This window comes from Aythya fuligula, chromosome 28 (assembly GCF_009819795.1).
Source record: "Aythya fuligula isolate bAytFul2 chromosome 28, bAytFul2.pri, whole genome shotgun sequence".
Lineage (NCBI taxonomy): Eukaryota > Metazoa > Chordata > Aves > Anseriformes > Anatidae > Aythya > Aythya fuligula.
In genome coordinates, this window is record NC_045586.1 from 1,528,706 (window position 1) to 1,545,616 (window position 16,911).

Sequence of the window (16,911 nt, forward strand, 5' to 3'; positions counted from 1 at the left end):
ATGAGCAGATCGCAGAATCTTTCAGGGAAGGGAGTGGGGTGGGAAAAAAAAAAATAATAACCCGATGCCTTTAATATACGCATTAAAATGTACCCTAGGTTGGTTTTTTTTTGTTTTTTTTTTTTTTTTCTTTTCGTAATTGTATGGGTGGAGCTGGGAGTGATTGGAAGATTAACACTGAAACGATTGTGGTGAGTTCATAGAGAAGGAATGACAGGAGCTTTGTTCAATCCTATTTCCTTTGTTTGGTTCCCCTATCACTTTGACTCATGCCTTAACTACGTCTGTGTACACTTTAGGAGAGCAGGGGCTGGTGACAAGAGGAGCCCGTGCGGGTGCCAGGGGCGTGTGGCCGAGCTCGGGCTCCTCGGTGGAGGGGGGGGCTGAGCCTGGTGGCCGCAGGAACCCCCCCGGGGCAGGGTCGGAGGCGGCCGGGAGCTGCTCTCGAGGCGGTGTCAGCGTCGGTCTCGCCGCGGTTGCTCGAAATTTTCTCTTTTCCCTCCGTGGCCGCGTCTCTCGTTAGGCTGATTAACTCAGGCTCCGGATTTACGCCGAGGAAACGCGGCTCCCTCCCGCTGCCATCACGATGGATTGCGAACGATTCCTTGAAAGGAACATTTTTTTTTTTTTTTTTAAGAAAAAAAACAAAAACAAATGGGTAGAGCCGAATCCACGGCGCAACGAATTCCACGCGGTTCCCGGCCGGCGCCTCGTGCGGGCGGATTTCTGCAGTCGAGGGCTTAGGAACTGGTGGAAGAGGGCAGGGAGCGCTGGTAGGCAGGGAAACGCCGGCACCGCACGAGGAAGGGGCTCAGGGGAGCTGGGGAGGGGGCTACGGCTTGTGCCCCCCCCCCCCAAACCCCAACCCCGGGCTGCCTCGTCCCCCCTGATTTACCTCCGAGGGCCGGAGGAGCGGGGAGGGAGCCCCTGGGGCCCTCGCCCTCCTGTCCCTTCCCCGCAGCCCCGCCGTCAGCGTGAACTCAGGAATTAGAAACACGAGGCCTTTCCCCCCCCCCCCCCACACCCTATAAGCGTCTCGGCGCCCCCCCCTCGTGACCCAAGTGCCGGAGCCCGCGGGTGCTGCTCCCGTTTGGGGGGGGGCGCCGCCCTGGTCGCACTTCTTTAAGGTGAAAAAAAAGAAAAAAACAAGAAACAAATGGAGTTGGACCGTCGTTTTGGCTTTAAAACCCTTCGGTTTGGGGGCTGGGGTGTTATTATTTTTTTTTGGGGGGGGGGGGGGGGTTGTTTCTTCATAGCCATTGCACTGCAAACCGGGAGCTCCGCGTTCAGGGATAAAGGACTCAGGTTCTCAGGACAACGGACCAGGGACCGGCTGCGGGCGGTGGGCTGCGCCTCGGGGTATGGGGGGGGGGGGGGACACCAGGAACCCCCCTCTCCCCAAAAAAAAAAATAAATAAATCCCCGGCAGTGCCACCCGCGTCCCCGCTGGCTCAGGGGTCACCGCGGTGCAAGGCTGGGGCTCCTCCCGGCCAAGGCGGCGTCGCCCCGGGGGGGGGGGGAGCACGCTTATAAATAACGTTTTAAATAAGAAAAGAAAAGGAAAAAAAAAAAAAAAATTATATATATTCCGATGTGCCAAAATATTTAAACTTGTAAAGTTTAAATGGTTGAGATCTCAACGTCCACCTGTATTAATTAATCAAGAGCATGTTAATGTTTAAACCATTTTTTTTTTTTTTTTTTTTTTTGCTTTGTTTAGTCGTAGAGAATCTGTAGGAAAGAGACTTTAATCGGACAACCAGCCGCCAAGCCGAGAGTTTGGGGGAAAAAATAACCCGATCAAGACAGGGCAGGGAGGATTAGCCACGCGTCTGCCCGGAGCGGTGAGCACGTCCCGCGGACCGGCCGGGCCCCGAGACTCCAAGCGCTGCAGCCCCCGACCTGGACCCCCCCCTGTGATCCCCACGGGGGTCTCGGCACGGCCACGGGGGCGCACGGCGGAGGAGCCCCCCCCCAGAAGCATTAACCACGGCGGCGGCCCCCTGGGTCCCCGCGGGACCTTTCCAGCCCGCGCTCGGTTGTCCCTTGTTTTTATTTATTCCATAATTATGTTTTTTTGTTTGTAAAATAACTTTTTTTTTTCTCTTTTTTTTTTGTCTTATGGATCCTGGTGGGTTTTAAAAAAAAAAAAAAAAATGAGTTTCTTCTTTTGGTTTGAAATAATCGTAATCAGATTTGTTTTTCAAGACAAAGTTCGATTTTAGAGTGTTTTTAAGGAGAGCGTATTTACCGATAGAAAGTTTTCTTTTTTTTAAAAAAAAAACAAAACACTTTTCCTGAGGCATGTTCTTTGACTTTACTAGACTCGATTCAGCAGGGATTAGTAGGGATGCATACACATACGGGCGGGGACTTGGTTGGCTTGAGCTGTCCACGGCGAGCAGGATGAGAAGTGTGTGTGTATATGTACATAACAATGTAAAGTAGTCCTTAAATACTCCATTGTGCAGTGCCTTTAGACGTTCCACTTTCTATAAAGTCTTCAAAAAAAAAAAAAGTTTGCATATATATATTATATATATATGATGTAATGTTATAGAAATATATGTATAATATACATATTTTTTCCAGGGGTATCTGATAGCTCTGTATTTTGTTATGGAAGTTGAAAGAAAAAAAAAAAAGTATTTTACCTCAAATTAAAAGTTAAATAAACCTTTTAAATAAGCATTTCTGCTCCTAGCTCGCTTCTTGGGGCTCCCACCCTGCGTTTCCTCGACCCGCCACTGGCTCCTTGGTCCCGAGGGAGGAGACGCTGCCCCAGGTGAGCGCCGCTGCGGGTCCGGGGTCGGGTCCTGGGTCCGGTCCCGATCCCATCCCTGCCATCACGATCCCATTCCTATCACGACGGGGCAGAGCCTCTTCCCCCCCAGCCCACGTTGGCAGCCGGGCTTCGTGTTCCACGGGACGGGGATCGGGTTTTTGCCGCACATCCCTCGCGCCAGAGCCTCTTGGCTCGGCAGCTGCGCCGCTCTTGAGGCCGTTTGAAACTAAATTTAACTAAAACTGGCTGAAATCCACGCCCTGAAATCAGCGCGTTGTTGACCGGGCTTTTTGCCAATTTGTGTGTTTTTTTTGTTTTTTTTTTAAGTGCGTTTCTGCAGTGGAAAGGGGCTTGGGAAGAGGGGCCGAGGGGAGGCGTGGAGCAGCCCCGCTCTGTCTGGGGAGGCGGGACGGGGCTGCTTTATTTGATTTTATTATTTTATTATTTTTATTTTTTTTTCCTTGAGCACAGAGAGGGATCTGTGTCAGGAGGGGATTAGGGGCTGGAGCTGCTGGCTCCCGGCCCTGTGCTTGCACCACGCAGCTCAGCGTCGCCGCCGTCCCCTTTCCAGGCCTTTTTCTTCTGCTCCCGGCACCGGGGCAGCCCTGGCTCGAGTTTTCTTCTCCCTTCCCTCAACCCACGACGAATCTAACGAGCAGTGCACGTTTAATTAAGCCCTTGGTAATTCCCAGGACACTTATGCTGGGGTCCTGAGGGCGAATCCTCCCTTAGCAGCCCTTCCCATGCCAGCAGGCCTCAGGTGGCGAATGGAAGACCCCTGGCACGGGGGGCTCTGTGCCCGCTGGTGCCCAAATTCTCTCTCGCCGCATCTTGCGGGGTCGGCACCGTGCGGGGCTTTTGTGGGGTGCCCTGAACCAGAGGCCAACATCCCGAGGTTTTGAGGCATCCTCAGCACGAGCTGGGCCTGGTGGGAAGCTCCCAAAACACCCGCGTGCTGATTGCGAGCCCCCCTCCGCCAACGTTTCCTTCTCCGTGCATTCCCCACGCGAGGTCCAAAGGCAGAAAATGTTTCCACACAGCGGAGCTGGCAGTGGAGGTGAGGGAGGGACGATGCTCCCCGTCCAAACACGGGCTGCGGAGCTGCTTTTTCTTCCCTGATCTGGAGCTTTGGGGGCTGCAGGAGACATCCCCCGTGCGCCTCCCAAATCCTCGCACCCCGAGCGCTCGCTTGGGATGCTCGGCCCCACCCTGGAGAGGGAACAGGCAGGGGAACGAGGGGAAAAGCCGAAATTTTGCAGCCGCCCTTCCAGCTCCTCGATGAGGAGGGAAAAGGCAGCTTCGCAGCCGCTTTTCCAATTTTGTGATTACAAGGGAGCCCTCTTCCAGCCCCCCCGCCAACCTCTCCGAAGCCGAACGCTGTCTGCTTTCCAGGGAAAATAAGGGAGGTTTGGGCCCGAGCTGGAAAACCAAAGCTGAGTATTTAGAAACTTCCAGTAAAATCAAAGCAGTAATTTTCCAAAGCGGCCCCAGCAGCTCTTTCTGGGAGCCTGGAGCTGATGGCAAAGCTGATTAGAGGCTCCTCGCCTGCCTGCGCGCTCCCGGCCAGGTGCTCCCCCTCCTTTCCAAACACCGGCGCAGCCAAAAGCCGAGTTCAAAGCCCCCGCACGGGGGCTCAGGGCAGCGACGTGAGCCGGGGGGGGGCTGCGGGAAAGCCCCCAGCCCAGCTCCCCCTTCCCCTTTCCCTCGCTTTCCTCTCCCAGAGCTGCGGCAGCGAGGTTTTTTTTTATTTTGGGGGGGGGGTTCGCAGAGATTTGGGGCTCTCAAGCCCCCGGGGGGAGGAAAGGGGGGTCGCTGATGGAGCAGGGAATCGGCAGCTTCTCTCCCTGCATCTCCTTGCCATCTCCTTGACCCCCCCCCAAGGTTTTTTGTGGGTCCCCGTGTCCTTGCCGTGGGGAGGGGGGGGCCGGGGGGGCGACGTGCCCCACGCGGCAGCCTCGGGGGTGCTCAGCTCCGCAGCGGAGGGCACGGGGCGGGAGGGGCCGGTGCTATTGATCTGCCAGATTACTCAATTTCACCCGTATTGATCAGGTAATTGCTTTATCTCAGTTCTCATTTGGCCGCTGCTTTATCTGCTCCCAGCCCCGCTCCCCGGCACGGAGAGGCACACGCTGGGGGGGGGACAACAAAAAAAAAAACCACACATCTCCTCCCCCCCAACCCCGAGCATCTTGGGTCCCCAAATCTCTTTCTCCCCGGCCAGCTGCGGCGCTCACAGCGTGCACAGGACCAAAACCCCCTCTTTGGGGCCGGGCATCCCTATGGGGCCGATGCTATGGGGTGGGGGAACGGCTCGGGGGCTTCCCAAAGCCGATGTGTGAAGGGTGCCCGGCTTTGGGGGGAGGCTCGCACGCAGCTGGGTGCGTGGGAGGGCTCCGCGCCCTGCTGGGGATTCCCCCCACCCTTCTCCCCACGCACGGGCCGAGGGCAGCTCTGCCTGGCTTTGCTTTCAAGGTCTTTGCATGAAGCCCACCAGCCGCAGGGGTCGGTGCTGCCTGGAGGGGGGACAAGGGGGCTCCCCAAAATCCCATCCCCTCAGGGCTCTGCTCCGCAGGGTGACTTTGCCAGGACGTGGCGGCGGGGGGAGCCTGCCGAGACCCCAAATTTGCAGGTTGCGCCAAACCCCCCCAGCTCTTTCCTCCCGTCCCTGCCTCCCCCTGGCGCAGTCGCACGCCGGGGCAATTAAAACCACCTCCAGCCCCGCTCCTGCCTCGGGTGCCGTAATCCTCCCTTGGCAGCCGAGCCGCGGGGAGGAGGGACGAGCGGCGCCGCCGCCTCCGCCGGCTCCGCGCAGCCCCGGGGCCCGATCCCGGCCGGCACGTGGGCCGAGCACGACGTCGCGCTGGATGGGGCCGGGGCGCTCAGAAATGTGAGCGAGATGGGTTTATTACGCCGAGTCTGTTGCCGCGATTGTTATCGATCTGCAGCTGTCACCTTCCATTGCTGCTAATGGGACGTGAAGAGGCTTCGGTGACCGGAGAGGCGCGTGCGCTCCCGCGTGCCGGCCGCATCCTGCTCTGGCGCAGTCCCCCAGCACCCCTGCTGCCGCTGCTGCCTCCTTTCTCCTCTCCCCCATTCACGTTCCCGTCCTTTTCTGCTGTTTCTCCTTCTCCCCTCTCTCTCCAGCTCACTTTTCTCCCGTCCTCCTCTTGCAGCCCCCTTTTTTCCCACTCTTCTCCTATTTTCCATCCCCTCTGCTCCTCTCATCTCGCTCCCGCTCCCTTTTCCCAACGGCTCCCTCCCTCCCTGCTCCCTTTTTGTCCCAGTTCTGCCTTTTCTTTTTGCCATCGCCTCCCTTGCATTTGGCCGTTTCCCTCTCACGGCCGCACAGACACCCCAACCGCTTGGAGCCCCTTTTTGGGGTCACCATCGGCTCTGCTCCCACCCCGCGGAGCGGGGCTCTCCGTGCCCTCTCCTTTTTCTGCCTCCCTGCCCCACCTCCTCCTATTATTTTAATTTGAGAGGGCAAGGAGGGAATTAACCCGTGAGAAATGACACGTTGACCCCAGGGCCATCACGGGGGGGCACAGGGAGGCGGAGGCGCGTGCCCCCCGCTGCCCTCCTGGGGCCTTCGGGGCTGCCCCGGGAGCATCGCCCGGCACCTCCCGGAGCCAGCGGCGTGGGACCGGGATCTGGTCCCCGTCCCCTTCGCGTGGTGGGGGCTGGCGGCCCCGCTCCCTCCCCGTGCCGCTCTGGGGAGCCGTTCAAGTCTGAACAGATAGCGAGCCGCCCGGGCGATTCCTCCCAAATTAAGGGGAGGGAAAGCAAAAGGAGCCGGAGCCCGCGCGGCGCTTTGGTAGGCAAAGCTCGCGGCGCCCGGGGCCCTGGCACCGCGCCGCCGTGGCTCAGGGTGTCGCAATGGGTGGGCAGCCGCGCTCCGGCTACGCCCTGCAGGACTCGCAGCGAGCTCCTGGATCGGCAAGAAACGAGCGGCGGCTCCACCCGGCCGCCGCGCTGCCCGGGCGCGTCCGTCTGGCTCCGGCTGGGCTCGGGCCGCGGGCAGCGGCGCTGCTCCGCCTGGGATCGGGGCGAGCCCGGCCCCAAAAGCCCGGGAGGTGCCGCGGCGTCGAGCGGCGTCCCGCTGCCTCCCGCCCTGCCCCGCGCCCTCGTGCGTCGCCCGCTCCCCGGCCGTGCCGCCACGCGCCCGCCTGTCACTCATCTCCCCCCCCACCACCACCACCGCCACCCCACCCCGGTATCGCTTTCCATCACGTTAGCCTCGGTTGATTTAACCAGAAAACAACCCCAGAATTTAATTCCCCGGCAATGCTTCTCCCATCTCGATCAGGAGGCCGGGGCTGCTCCCTGCTGCCTCCTCTGGAGCTGAGCCCCTCGAGTAACCAGGGGATGGGGAACGGGGCCGTTCCCGCAGCTGGGGCTTTGTAGGGTGGGTGAAACCCACTGCCCTCTGGGGGTTTTGTGCCTGTGCCAGACCCCACGCGCCTGGTGGCATCCCAGGATGGAGCTGGTGGCAGTGCCCGGCCCTGGCGGCCACCCCAAGCTCCTACTCTGGTGGCTGGCCATGGAGCATCCCACTGGGGATGTGCCGGGCTCGGGGCAAAGCAGCCCCTGTGCACCCTTGTCCCTGTAAAAAAAGGTCTGGATGGGGAAAACGAGGCTGGAATGACCTCGGAGCCATCCAGCGGGGTCGGGCTGTTGGCAATTTGGCTGCCTCTGGGCTTTGTGCTCGGTTGTGTGGCTCCAAGGTTTGCCGGGGCCGGTGAACCCCGTCCCGGGCAGCGCGTCCCACCCACTTCCCCCGCTCCCGCTGCCAGCCCCGTCCCTTAGGTACAACCCCAGCATCGGGCACAAAGGGGCCCGGGGGCATCCCCATTGCCCGCGAGGAAGAGGAGGAGGAGGAGGAGGATGGGGAAGAGCCCACGGCTGCCACAATCGGGCGGCTGCAGCGGTCGGCAGCCCGCGGCCGGTGAGGGGTTAACGCGATTGTCTCCGCAGCCACGGCCGCCCTCCCGGGAGCGCCGAGGACTGGGTTTTCATTTTAAGTAACCCTAACGCGGCGTGCGATGAAATGCATCGGGGTCGGGCGCGACAGAGGCGAGGAGCGCGTCGGGGAGGCGGACGCCGAGCGGCAGCCGGGAGGTAGGAGATGTGCCAGCGGTCCCGCCGCGAGGCGCCCCGGCCGTGCGCACGGGGGTCCCGGGGGGATCCCAGCCCCAGCAGTGCCCGGAGCAGGTCCCGTGCCCGTTCAGCACGGGGCACGGGATGTCCCCGGACACCCCGCTCTTTCCCCCGGTGCTGTTGGGGTGTCCTTTGGGGGTGGTGGCGGATGCTCGGGGTCACCACGGCGGTGGCAGCCTCGTGCCGCCGATGCTGCTCGGTGCCTCGGCGCGTTCGTCACCGGTTTCCCCGAGGTCTCGCCCCGCAGACAACTTCCAGGTGGACTCGGCTGCGTCTCTCTGCTGGATGACCTGCAAGAGAGAAGGGAAAAAGGGGGAAGAAGGGGAAATTTGAGGGGATGGCTTCTCCCGAGGAGGGTTTGGGGAATCGTTCCCCCCGGCTGAGCATCCCCACGGTGCTCGCGTCCAGCCAGGTCGGTGCCGCTGCGCCAGCACCGAAGCGGATTTAGGCAGCGAGGGAAAACCCCAAAGAGCTTTGGGGATTAGGAGCAGGCTCAGGGGATGCAGTGGCCGATATCCCATCCCAAATCCCAGCCCTGCTCCTCCGCAGGAGCCGTCGCAGGAGCGAGTTGGGGAGCGGGGATGCGCGGCTGCTCTCAGCCCGGTGTCTGTCCCAGAGCAGCCGGCGTCCCCGTGTCCCCCGTCCCCAGCACCCTGCACCCCACGGTGGCCGTATCCAGCCCCTGACACGCTGCCCCGGCTCAGCACTGCTCCCACCCCAGGTTTTGGTTTTGTTCGTTAGGGACCCGCGTTTAATTCCCGTGGCATCACCTGCAGCGGGGACGGAGCCGGGGGCCGGGGACGGCATCGCTCCCGCTTGCTGGGGGTGCGCAGAGCCCCCCAGCCCTGACCCCTTGCCAGGACGCTCACGGGGCTTTGACTTTCCGAAGTGACCTTCACCCCCTGTCCCCGGCGTCCCTCCCGGGTTAGGGTTTCTGTTTGAGCACGTTACAAAAGCCTTTTAAATCCCACAGCCCCTGGAGACCGAAGGAAGGGAAGGAGAGGGAGGGAAGGAGGGAAACCGCTGCGAGCACCGGAGCCCGGGACGGATTTGGGGCTGGGGTCCGACCCTGAGGCATGGGGGGCTCCCAGCCCTGGGAAATTGGGGGGGGGACTTCTCACCGGGGGTGGCAGCGGTGACAGCTCCATCCCCATCGCTCTGGGGACGGGGACGGCCGGCAGCCCCTCTCCCTGCCCCATAACCTGGGATGGGGGCACAGGGGGTGGCCCCAGAGCCCCCCAGCCCACCCTGCTGGACTCCCCCGGCCCCTTGCTGTTCCGATGGCCCCTAATCCGCTTGTTTTAATAGCATTAAATGCTTTTAAACAAACAGGCCCTTCACCTCTGCCTGCTCCGCGCGCGATGCCCGGGAGGTTCTGGGCGGGCTGGCTAAGGAGATTGGAGCGGGATTTGGGAGAGATAAAGGGGCAGGAATCCGGCCAGATCTCACCCCGGACAGACAGACGTCTTTGTGGGGGGGGGACACCCAGGTGTCCGGGTTCCTTGAGCAAGGCAGCGGGACCCCAGCCCCAAATTCGGAGCCCGCCGCCTCCTTCCTCCACGTCCCCGCTCCCCTCCTCTGCCCCTGGATGGGGCACCCCAGGGTGACACCCCCGCACCCTGGGGTCCCCAAAGGGCTCTGGGGGGGGGGGGGGGGGAAGTGCCCTAACCCCACAGCCCTGGGCACGGCGGGATTGCAGGCAAGAGACTTGAAAGAGGCGGCGAGGCCCTCGCTAATGAGGGAGAATAAAGAAGCGGGGAGAGAAAAGCAAATGAGGAGAGCAAACAAGGAGGAAAAGAAAAGGCAAGAAGAAAAGGCAAGAGTCATTTTCATAACCGCTTGGTGCCGAGCAAGCCCTCGGGGCGGTTTTTCGCCTCCTGCCCTTTGTATCTGCTGTTCTCAGGGGCCTGTTTGCATTTCTGCTCGAATCCAAACACCCCGCATTGCCCCGCTTGTATTTACCCGTCTGGGACGGCGCCGGGCCCATGGCTGAGCCCGCAGCGAGCCCGCCCCGAGGGGCACGGCACGGGGCGAGCTCCCCTCCGCCACCTCCCATCGCCCCCAACCTTTCTTTTTTTTTCCTTTTTTTCCCCCGTTTTCCCTTGAATCTGGAATCACGCTCAGATAAATCACGGAGCATCGAGCCCTCGCCCTCCCGTGCGCCAACAAGCAGGAGGGGATGTGCCCCGAGCGGGGCTCGGTCTCTCCATCCTTTTCCCTTCCATGCCCCAAATTTCCTCCTCTATCTGAGATAATTCCCTCCTCCACGGGAGGAAATTTCCTCCAGCATGGGGGGAGCAGGGACCGGGAGGGGGCTGCGGGGGCAGGATCCAACCGTGGGAGCCCCCAGAGCGCCCGGCCCCGCTCCCCCTGCACCTTTCCAGCAATTTCTCCGCTCTCTGCCGGGGGGGGGTAAGAAGATTTACGCGTAACCCACCCCCTCCCCGTATATATGGAGGTGATTCTCCCTAAGACCCTCAGACGTTTTCTCTCGCCCTGCCCGGGACGAGGTCCCCAGCGGTGCCGCAGGTGAGTGGGGGGCAGGATGCGGCCGTGCCCCGGGGACTGGAGGTGCTTTGGGGCACGGGGAGGCCCGAAACGCCCCCCCCCAGCTGCTCCAGAAAAAGAGGAGGAATGGGGAATTTTGAGGGATTTAACCTGTTGGGGTGCTGGGTGCCACCTGCACCCCTCCCTCTGCCCTGCTGCTGCCCCAGGGGTGACCAAATCCTGGGTTTTCCCCATCCCTCTCGGCCAGCCCCATTCCTACATCCTCCATCCCCAGGGCTGGTGGCCCCAGGACCCCCTCTGAGACCCCCAACCAGGGCACCGCAGCCCCCCCTGTCCCTCCCCAACCCCCCCGAGTGAGGAGGTGACAGTCCCCACGAGGGGACACGGCGTGGAGGGGTTGGGGACCCCACTGCCCCTCTGCTTTCTGCCCGCAGGCTGCGGGATGCAGTGCGGCTGCGTGCCCCCCCCGCTGCCCGCCCTGCCCGGCTCCTACTGGGTACCAGGTGAGCGCCCAGCGCGGCCAAACTGGGACAACTGGGGAGCACCCCACGGGACCGAGTGCCCCCAGCGCTCCACCCCAAGGGGGTTGGGGGCAGCGGGGGCATCACCCGGTGCCCCCCGGGGGGGGCCGTCGGGGCTCTAAGCGCGCGCCGCTCGCCCCGCAGGGCTGGCCTTCCCCGACTGGGCGTACAAGGCCGAGTCGAGCCCCGGCTCGCGGCAGATCCAGCTCTGGCACTTCATCCTGGAGCTGCTGCAGAAGGAGGAGTTCCGCCATGTCATCGCCTGGCAGCAGGGCGAGTACGGGGAGTTCGTCATCAAGGACCCCGACGAGGTGGCGCGGCTGTGGGGCCGGAGGAAATGCAAGCCCCAGATGAACTACGACAAGCTGAGCCGGGCCCTCAGGTGCCGCAGGGAATGGGGTGGGGGGGGGGGCGAGGAGCCCTTGGGGACACCGAGAGTCCTGGGGGACACTGAGAGACCTTGGGGACACCAAGAGCCCTTGGGGACACCCAGAGCCCGCAGTTTCACCGAGAGAGTTCTTGGGGACACCGAGTGCCCTCAGGGACACTGAGAGCCCTGGGGGACACCAAGAGTTCTTGGGGACACCGAGAGTTCTTGGGGACACCGAGAGCCCTCAAGGACACCAAGAGACCTCGGGGGGACACCAAGAGCCCTTGGGGACACTGAGAGACCTTGGGGACACTGAGGGAGTTCTTGGGGACACCGAGAGCCCTTGGGGACACCCAGAGCCCTGGGGGACACTGAGAACCCTCAGGGACACCAAGTGCCCTTGGGGATACCAAGAGCCCTTGGGGACACCGAGAGTCCTGGGGGACACCAAGAGAGTTCTTGGGGGCACCAAGTGCCCTCAGGGACACCCAGAGCCCTCAGGGACACTGAGAGATCTTGGGGACACTGAGAGCCCTTGGGGACATCCAGAGCCCTGGGGGACTCTGAGAACCCTTGGGGACACTGAGAGTTACTGGGGACACCGAGGGCCCTTGGGGACACCGAGAGCTCTGGGGAACACTGAAAACCCTGGAGGGGGGGGGGGGGAGCACTGAGTGCCCTGGGGGACACCAAGATCCCCTGGGGACACCAAGAGCCCTGGGGGACTCTGTGAGCCCTGGGGGACACCGAGAGCCCTCGGGGACACGGTGGCCACAGGAGCGGGCAGTCCTGGCCCCATGCGCACAGCCCCCGTATGGGGACAGCGGGGACACAACCAGTGGTTCCCTGCAGCTCTCCACATCCCCAGCATTTCATTGAACCCCCCCCCAACACCCACCTACGTGCCCGCCAACCCCCCCGGTGCCGCTAACACCACCCCCCCCGTGACCCCCCCCCAGGTACTACTACAACAAGCGCATCCTGCACAAGACCAAGGGCAAGCGCTTCACCTACAGGTTCAACTTCAGCAAACTCATCTTCGTCAACTGCCCGCTGTGGGACGCCCGCTGCCCGGCCCTGCTGGCGCCCCCCACCCTGCCCACCCAGGTACTGGGTGCTCAGCCCCCCGGGGGGTGTGGGGTGGGGTGGCACGGCCCCCCCCGCCCCGGGACCCGTTGCCCCCGTCCCCGGAGCTGTCACGGCCCCGTTGGTCCCCGCAGCTGGTGCAGAACGTGGTGCTGAGCCGGAGGGCGCTGGTGGAGCCGTTGGTGTGGGCACGGGGTCCCCGGCACCCCCTGCACCCTGAGGTGCTGGAGAAGAGCCGTAAGTGGGTGGGGGGGTGGGGGGGGGGGGTGGGCACGGCCCAAGGGTGGGCATGGCTCAGGGTGGGCACAACCAAAGGCCTCGCACGCCCGCGTGCACCCAGCCCGTGCCAACGTTGCGCACGCTGCCACCCAGCCGGGGAGGGGACCCGCGGGGTGCCTGGGGTGGGGGGCGGGGGGTGCTGGGGGAGGTGGGTGCTGGGTTGGTGGGTGCCAGGGGAGGTTGGTGGGTGCTGGAGTCCGTGGGTGCTGGAGTCAGTGGGTGCTGGGTCAGTGGGTGCCAGGGTAGATGGGTGCTGGGGTTGGTGGGTGCTGGGTCGGTGGGTGCTGGGGGAGGTGGGCGCCAGTGGAGGTGGGTGCCAGGGGCGGTGGGTGCTGGAGTCCGTGGGTGCTGTGTCAATGGGTGCTCTTCTGGTGGGTGCCAGTGGAGGTGGGTGCCGAGTCAATGGGCACCGGGTCGGTGGGTGCTGGGGTTGGTGGGTGCTGGGGTCTTTGGGTACTGGGGTTGGTGGGTGCTGGGGTAGATGGGTGCTGGTGGAGGTGGGTGCTGGGGTTGGTGGGTGCCAGGATCAGTGGGTGCTGGAGTCCATGGGTGCTGGGGTCACTGGGTGCTGGTGGAGGTAAGTGTTGGGTTGGTGGGTGCTGGGTCGGTGGGTCCCAGGGTAGGTGGGTGCTGGGGTCAGTGGGTGCTGGGTTGGTGGGTGCGGGGTAGATGGGTGCCAGTGGAGGTGGGTGCTGGAGCAGTGGGTGCCAGGGTAGATGGGTGCTGGAGTTGGTGGGTGCTGGGGTCAGTGGGTGCTGGGTCAGTGGGTGCTAGGTTGGTGGGTTCCAGTGAGGTGGGTGCTGGGTTGGTGGGAGCTGGGTTTGGTGGGTGCTGGAGTGGTGGGTGCCGGGTCACTGGGTGCTGGGTCGGTGGGTGCCGGGGTTGGTGGGTGCTGGGGTTGGTGGGTGCCAGGGGCAGTGGGTGCTGGGGTCGGTGGGTGCTGGGGTAGATGAGTGCTGGTGGGTGGGTGGGGGGGTGGGTGCTGGGTCGGTGGGTGCTGGGTCACTGGGTGCTGTGTGTGGGTGCTGTGTTTCTGCCCCCCCCGGGTGCGCGCAGCAGGGCCGGGTGCGGGCGGTGCCGTTGCCGGTCCCACAGCAGCACCCAGCGGCTGCGGAGGGGACACGGGGGGGGGGAGGGGGGTCGCAGGGTGCTGGGGCCCAGGCGAGGTACAAGGAAAAAAGGGGACAGGGGGGGTGGGTGGGGGGGTGGGGGGGGAGCACCCTGGGGTGCCGGCACCCTGGGTTACGCTCCAGGCTCTCAGGGTGCTCCCCGTCCCTCTGGCTGCTCGCAGGGCTGGGCTCCGCGTCCCCCCCGTGCCTGGGGGGCTCCTGCTGCCACCCCGAGGAGTTCCCCCCCTTGGCCGCTTTCCCCCACCCGCTGCTGCCCCCCCCCCTACGAGACTGGGCCCCCTTCCCCGGCCACGTCCTGCACCCCCCCCGCCCCCCCCTGCCGCTGCTGCCCCCCCCCCCCCAGCTGGGAACCCCCAACCCCGGGGGGCTCCCCAAAACCGAACCCTTCGCGTTGGGTCCCCACTGCCCCCCCCCCCAAAAAAAACCCTTCCCCGGGCTCCTCGGGGGCTCTGCCGTGAGCGGGGGCCCCCCCCACGTGGAGAAGGAGGATGAGGATGAGGAGGATGAAGATGAGGAGGAGGAGGAGGAGGAGGATGATGAAGGCCGGCACGGGGCGCCCACCGCCCGCAGCTGCCCGGCGGTGAAGCCGCAGGGCAAAAAGGGGGGGTCCCCAGCCGGGGGGGGGGACAACGGGCTCCCTTTCGCCCCCCAGCACCCAGCCATGCCCCCCCGGCCCCCCAGCTGGGCCCTGCAGCCCCCCTAGGGTGGGCGGCCGGGGGGCAGAGCAGCAGCGAGGTCCCCGCGCCTGCCCCCAGAGACCCCCCCCCCAAAAAAAAAAAAAAAAAACACCAAAAAACCCCAAACTTTGGCCCCCGCATGGCTCCGAAATAAAGCGTTGTGCAGCGAGGGGGCTCGGCGTCTCCCTGGAAGCCCCCCCCAAAAAAAAACCTCCGCACCCCAAACCAGGGTCCCCCGGCTGCCAAAAAGGGGATTTTTGGGGGTGTGGGGGGGGTGTTGGGAGCCCTGTGGGGTTCCGGGGGGGGGGGCGCGATCCCGGCGGCCACCGCTCGCTCCCAGGGATTCCCGGAACAGGGCCCCGGCTCGTTTTCATTTTCACTTTTTCCTTGGGTTTCCTGCTGGGAAATCTGCGGGGGGGGTGGGAGGAAATAGGGGAAATTGGGGGGACCCCCGCCCCCCCCCGCCACGGTGCCCCCCATGCCCAGGATGTGTTTTTGGGTCCCAAATCTGCGATGTCCCTGTGGGGCCCCAAATCCCCGACGTCCTGGTTGCCCCCCCCCAGCCATTGGGACCCCGCTATGGGACCCCAAAACCCCCCGGTGTCCCCCTGGGGCCCCCCAAATCGGTGCTGCCCCCATGCCTGGGTGGCCCCGAGGGTCCCCCAAATCCCCGCTGTCCCTCTGTGTCCCCCCCCCCCCCCACCTTGGTATCCATGTGGGTGCCCTAAATCTGTGCTTCCCACTCAAGTCCCCAAATCCCTGCTGTCTCTGTGGGTTCCCCAAATCCCTGCTGACCCCATAGGTTCCCCTGCTCACCCCAATGGTCCCCTAAATCCCTGCTGTCCCCATATGTCCCCCCAAATCCCAGCTGACCCCATAGGTTCCCCAAATCACTGCTCACCCCGATGGTCCCCGAAATCCCTGATGTCCCTGTGGGTCCCTCAAATCACTGCTGGCCCTATAGGTTCCCCAAATCCCTGCTGTCTCTGTGGGTTCCCCAAATCCCTGCTGACCCCGTAGGTCCCCTAAATCACTGCTGACCCCATAGGTTCCCCAAATCACTGCTGTCCCTGTGGGTTCCCCAAATCCCTGCTGACCCCATAGGTTCCCCCAAATCCCTGCTGTCTCTGTGGGTTCCCCAAATCCCTGCTGTCCCTATAGATCCCCAACCCAGCGCTGTGCCTCTGCCCCCCCTACGCTGTCCATAAAGGCCCCCCCAAATCCCTGCTGTCCCCTAAGGACCCTAAATCCCCGCTGTCCCCAAGGTTCCCCCAAATCAGTGCCTCTGACCCCCCTCACCCCGATGTGGCCCTGAGGGTCCCCCAAATCCCTGCTGCCCCTATAGGACCCCAAACCCCACCACCCCCAAAGCTCCCCAAAACCCCACTGCCCCTATAGGACCCCAGCCTCCTGCTGCCCCTATAGGACCCCCAACCCCCCCTCTTTCCCCTATAAGACCCCAAACCCCCTCTTGTCCCTACAGGACCACAACTGCCCCCCACCCCCCTTGTCCCCCAAGCCCCCACTACCCCTATAAGACCCCAACCCCCCCACACTCCTTTAAGACCCCAAACCCCCTCTTTCCCCTATAGGACCCCAAACTCCCTCTTGCCCCCTAAGACCCCAAACCCCAACTGTCCCCTAAGTGTCCCCAACCCCCCCCCCCTTTCCCCTATAAAACCCCAACCCCCCCCACTCCCCTTGTCCCCCAAACCCTCCCCTGCCCCCTAAGTGTCCCCAACCCCCACTCTTTCCCCTATAGAACCCCTAACCCCCCCCTCACCCCCTAAGCGTCCCCAAACCCCCCCTCTTTCCCCTATAGGACCCCAAACCCCCTCTTTCCCCTATAAGACCCCAACCCCCTCGTCCTCCAAGTGTCCCCAACTCCCCCCCTTTTCCCTATAAACCCCCCCCCCCCCGCCCCTATAAGCCCCCCAAACCCCCACTCCCCTCGTCCCCCAACCCCCCCCCCCTTTCCCCTATAAGACCCCAACCCCGCCTGCCCCCCTCTTTCCCCTATAGGACCCCTACCCCCCCCCCCGCCCCTATAAGATCCCAAGCCCCCCCCCCAAACCCCTTGGCCCCCAACTGCCCCCCCATAATACCCCAACGCCCCCAACCCCCCCCCACCCCCTAAACGTCCCCCAACCCCCCCCCTTTCCCCTATAACCCCCCAAACCCTCCCAAACCCCCCCCTTTCCCCTATAACCCCCCCTTTCCCCTTTACCCCCCCCTTTCCCCTACAACCCCCCAACCCCCCCCCTTTCCCCTATAACCCCCCCTTTCCCCTATAACCCCCCAAACCCCCCCTTAACCCCCCCCTTTCCCCTTTTCCCCCCCCCTTCCCTTTCCCCCCCCCTTTCCCCTATAAAACCCCAACCCCCCCGCCCCCTAAGCG

The 16,911-nt window shown here is 63.4% G+C and overlaps 1 protein-coding gene across 1 annotated transcript; it reads left to right on the forward strand.

The window, feature by feature from the left end:
• The first annotated feature begins 10,892 nt into the window (after positions 1 to 10,892).
• Positions 10,893 to 16,132, forward strand: LOC116499542 (ETS translocation variant 3-like protein). Its single transcript, XM_032204296.1, has 6 exons — positions 10,893 to 10,953; positions 11,116 to 11,353; positions 12,301 to 12,448; positions 12,562 to 12,664; positions 13,998 to 14,311; positions 16,106 to 16,132. Exons 1-6 carry the CDS (start codon positions 10,893 to 10,895, stop codon positions 16,130 to 16,132), a joined length of 891 nt encoding a protein of 296 aa, XP_032060187.1.
• Positions 16,133 to 16,911: the final 779 nt, after the last annotated feature.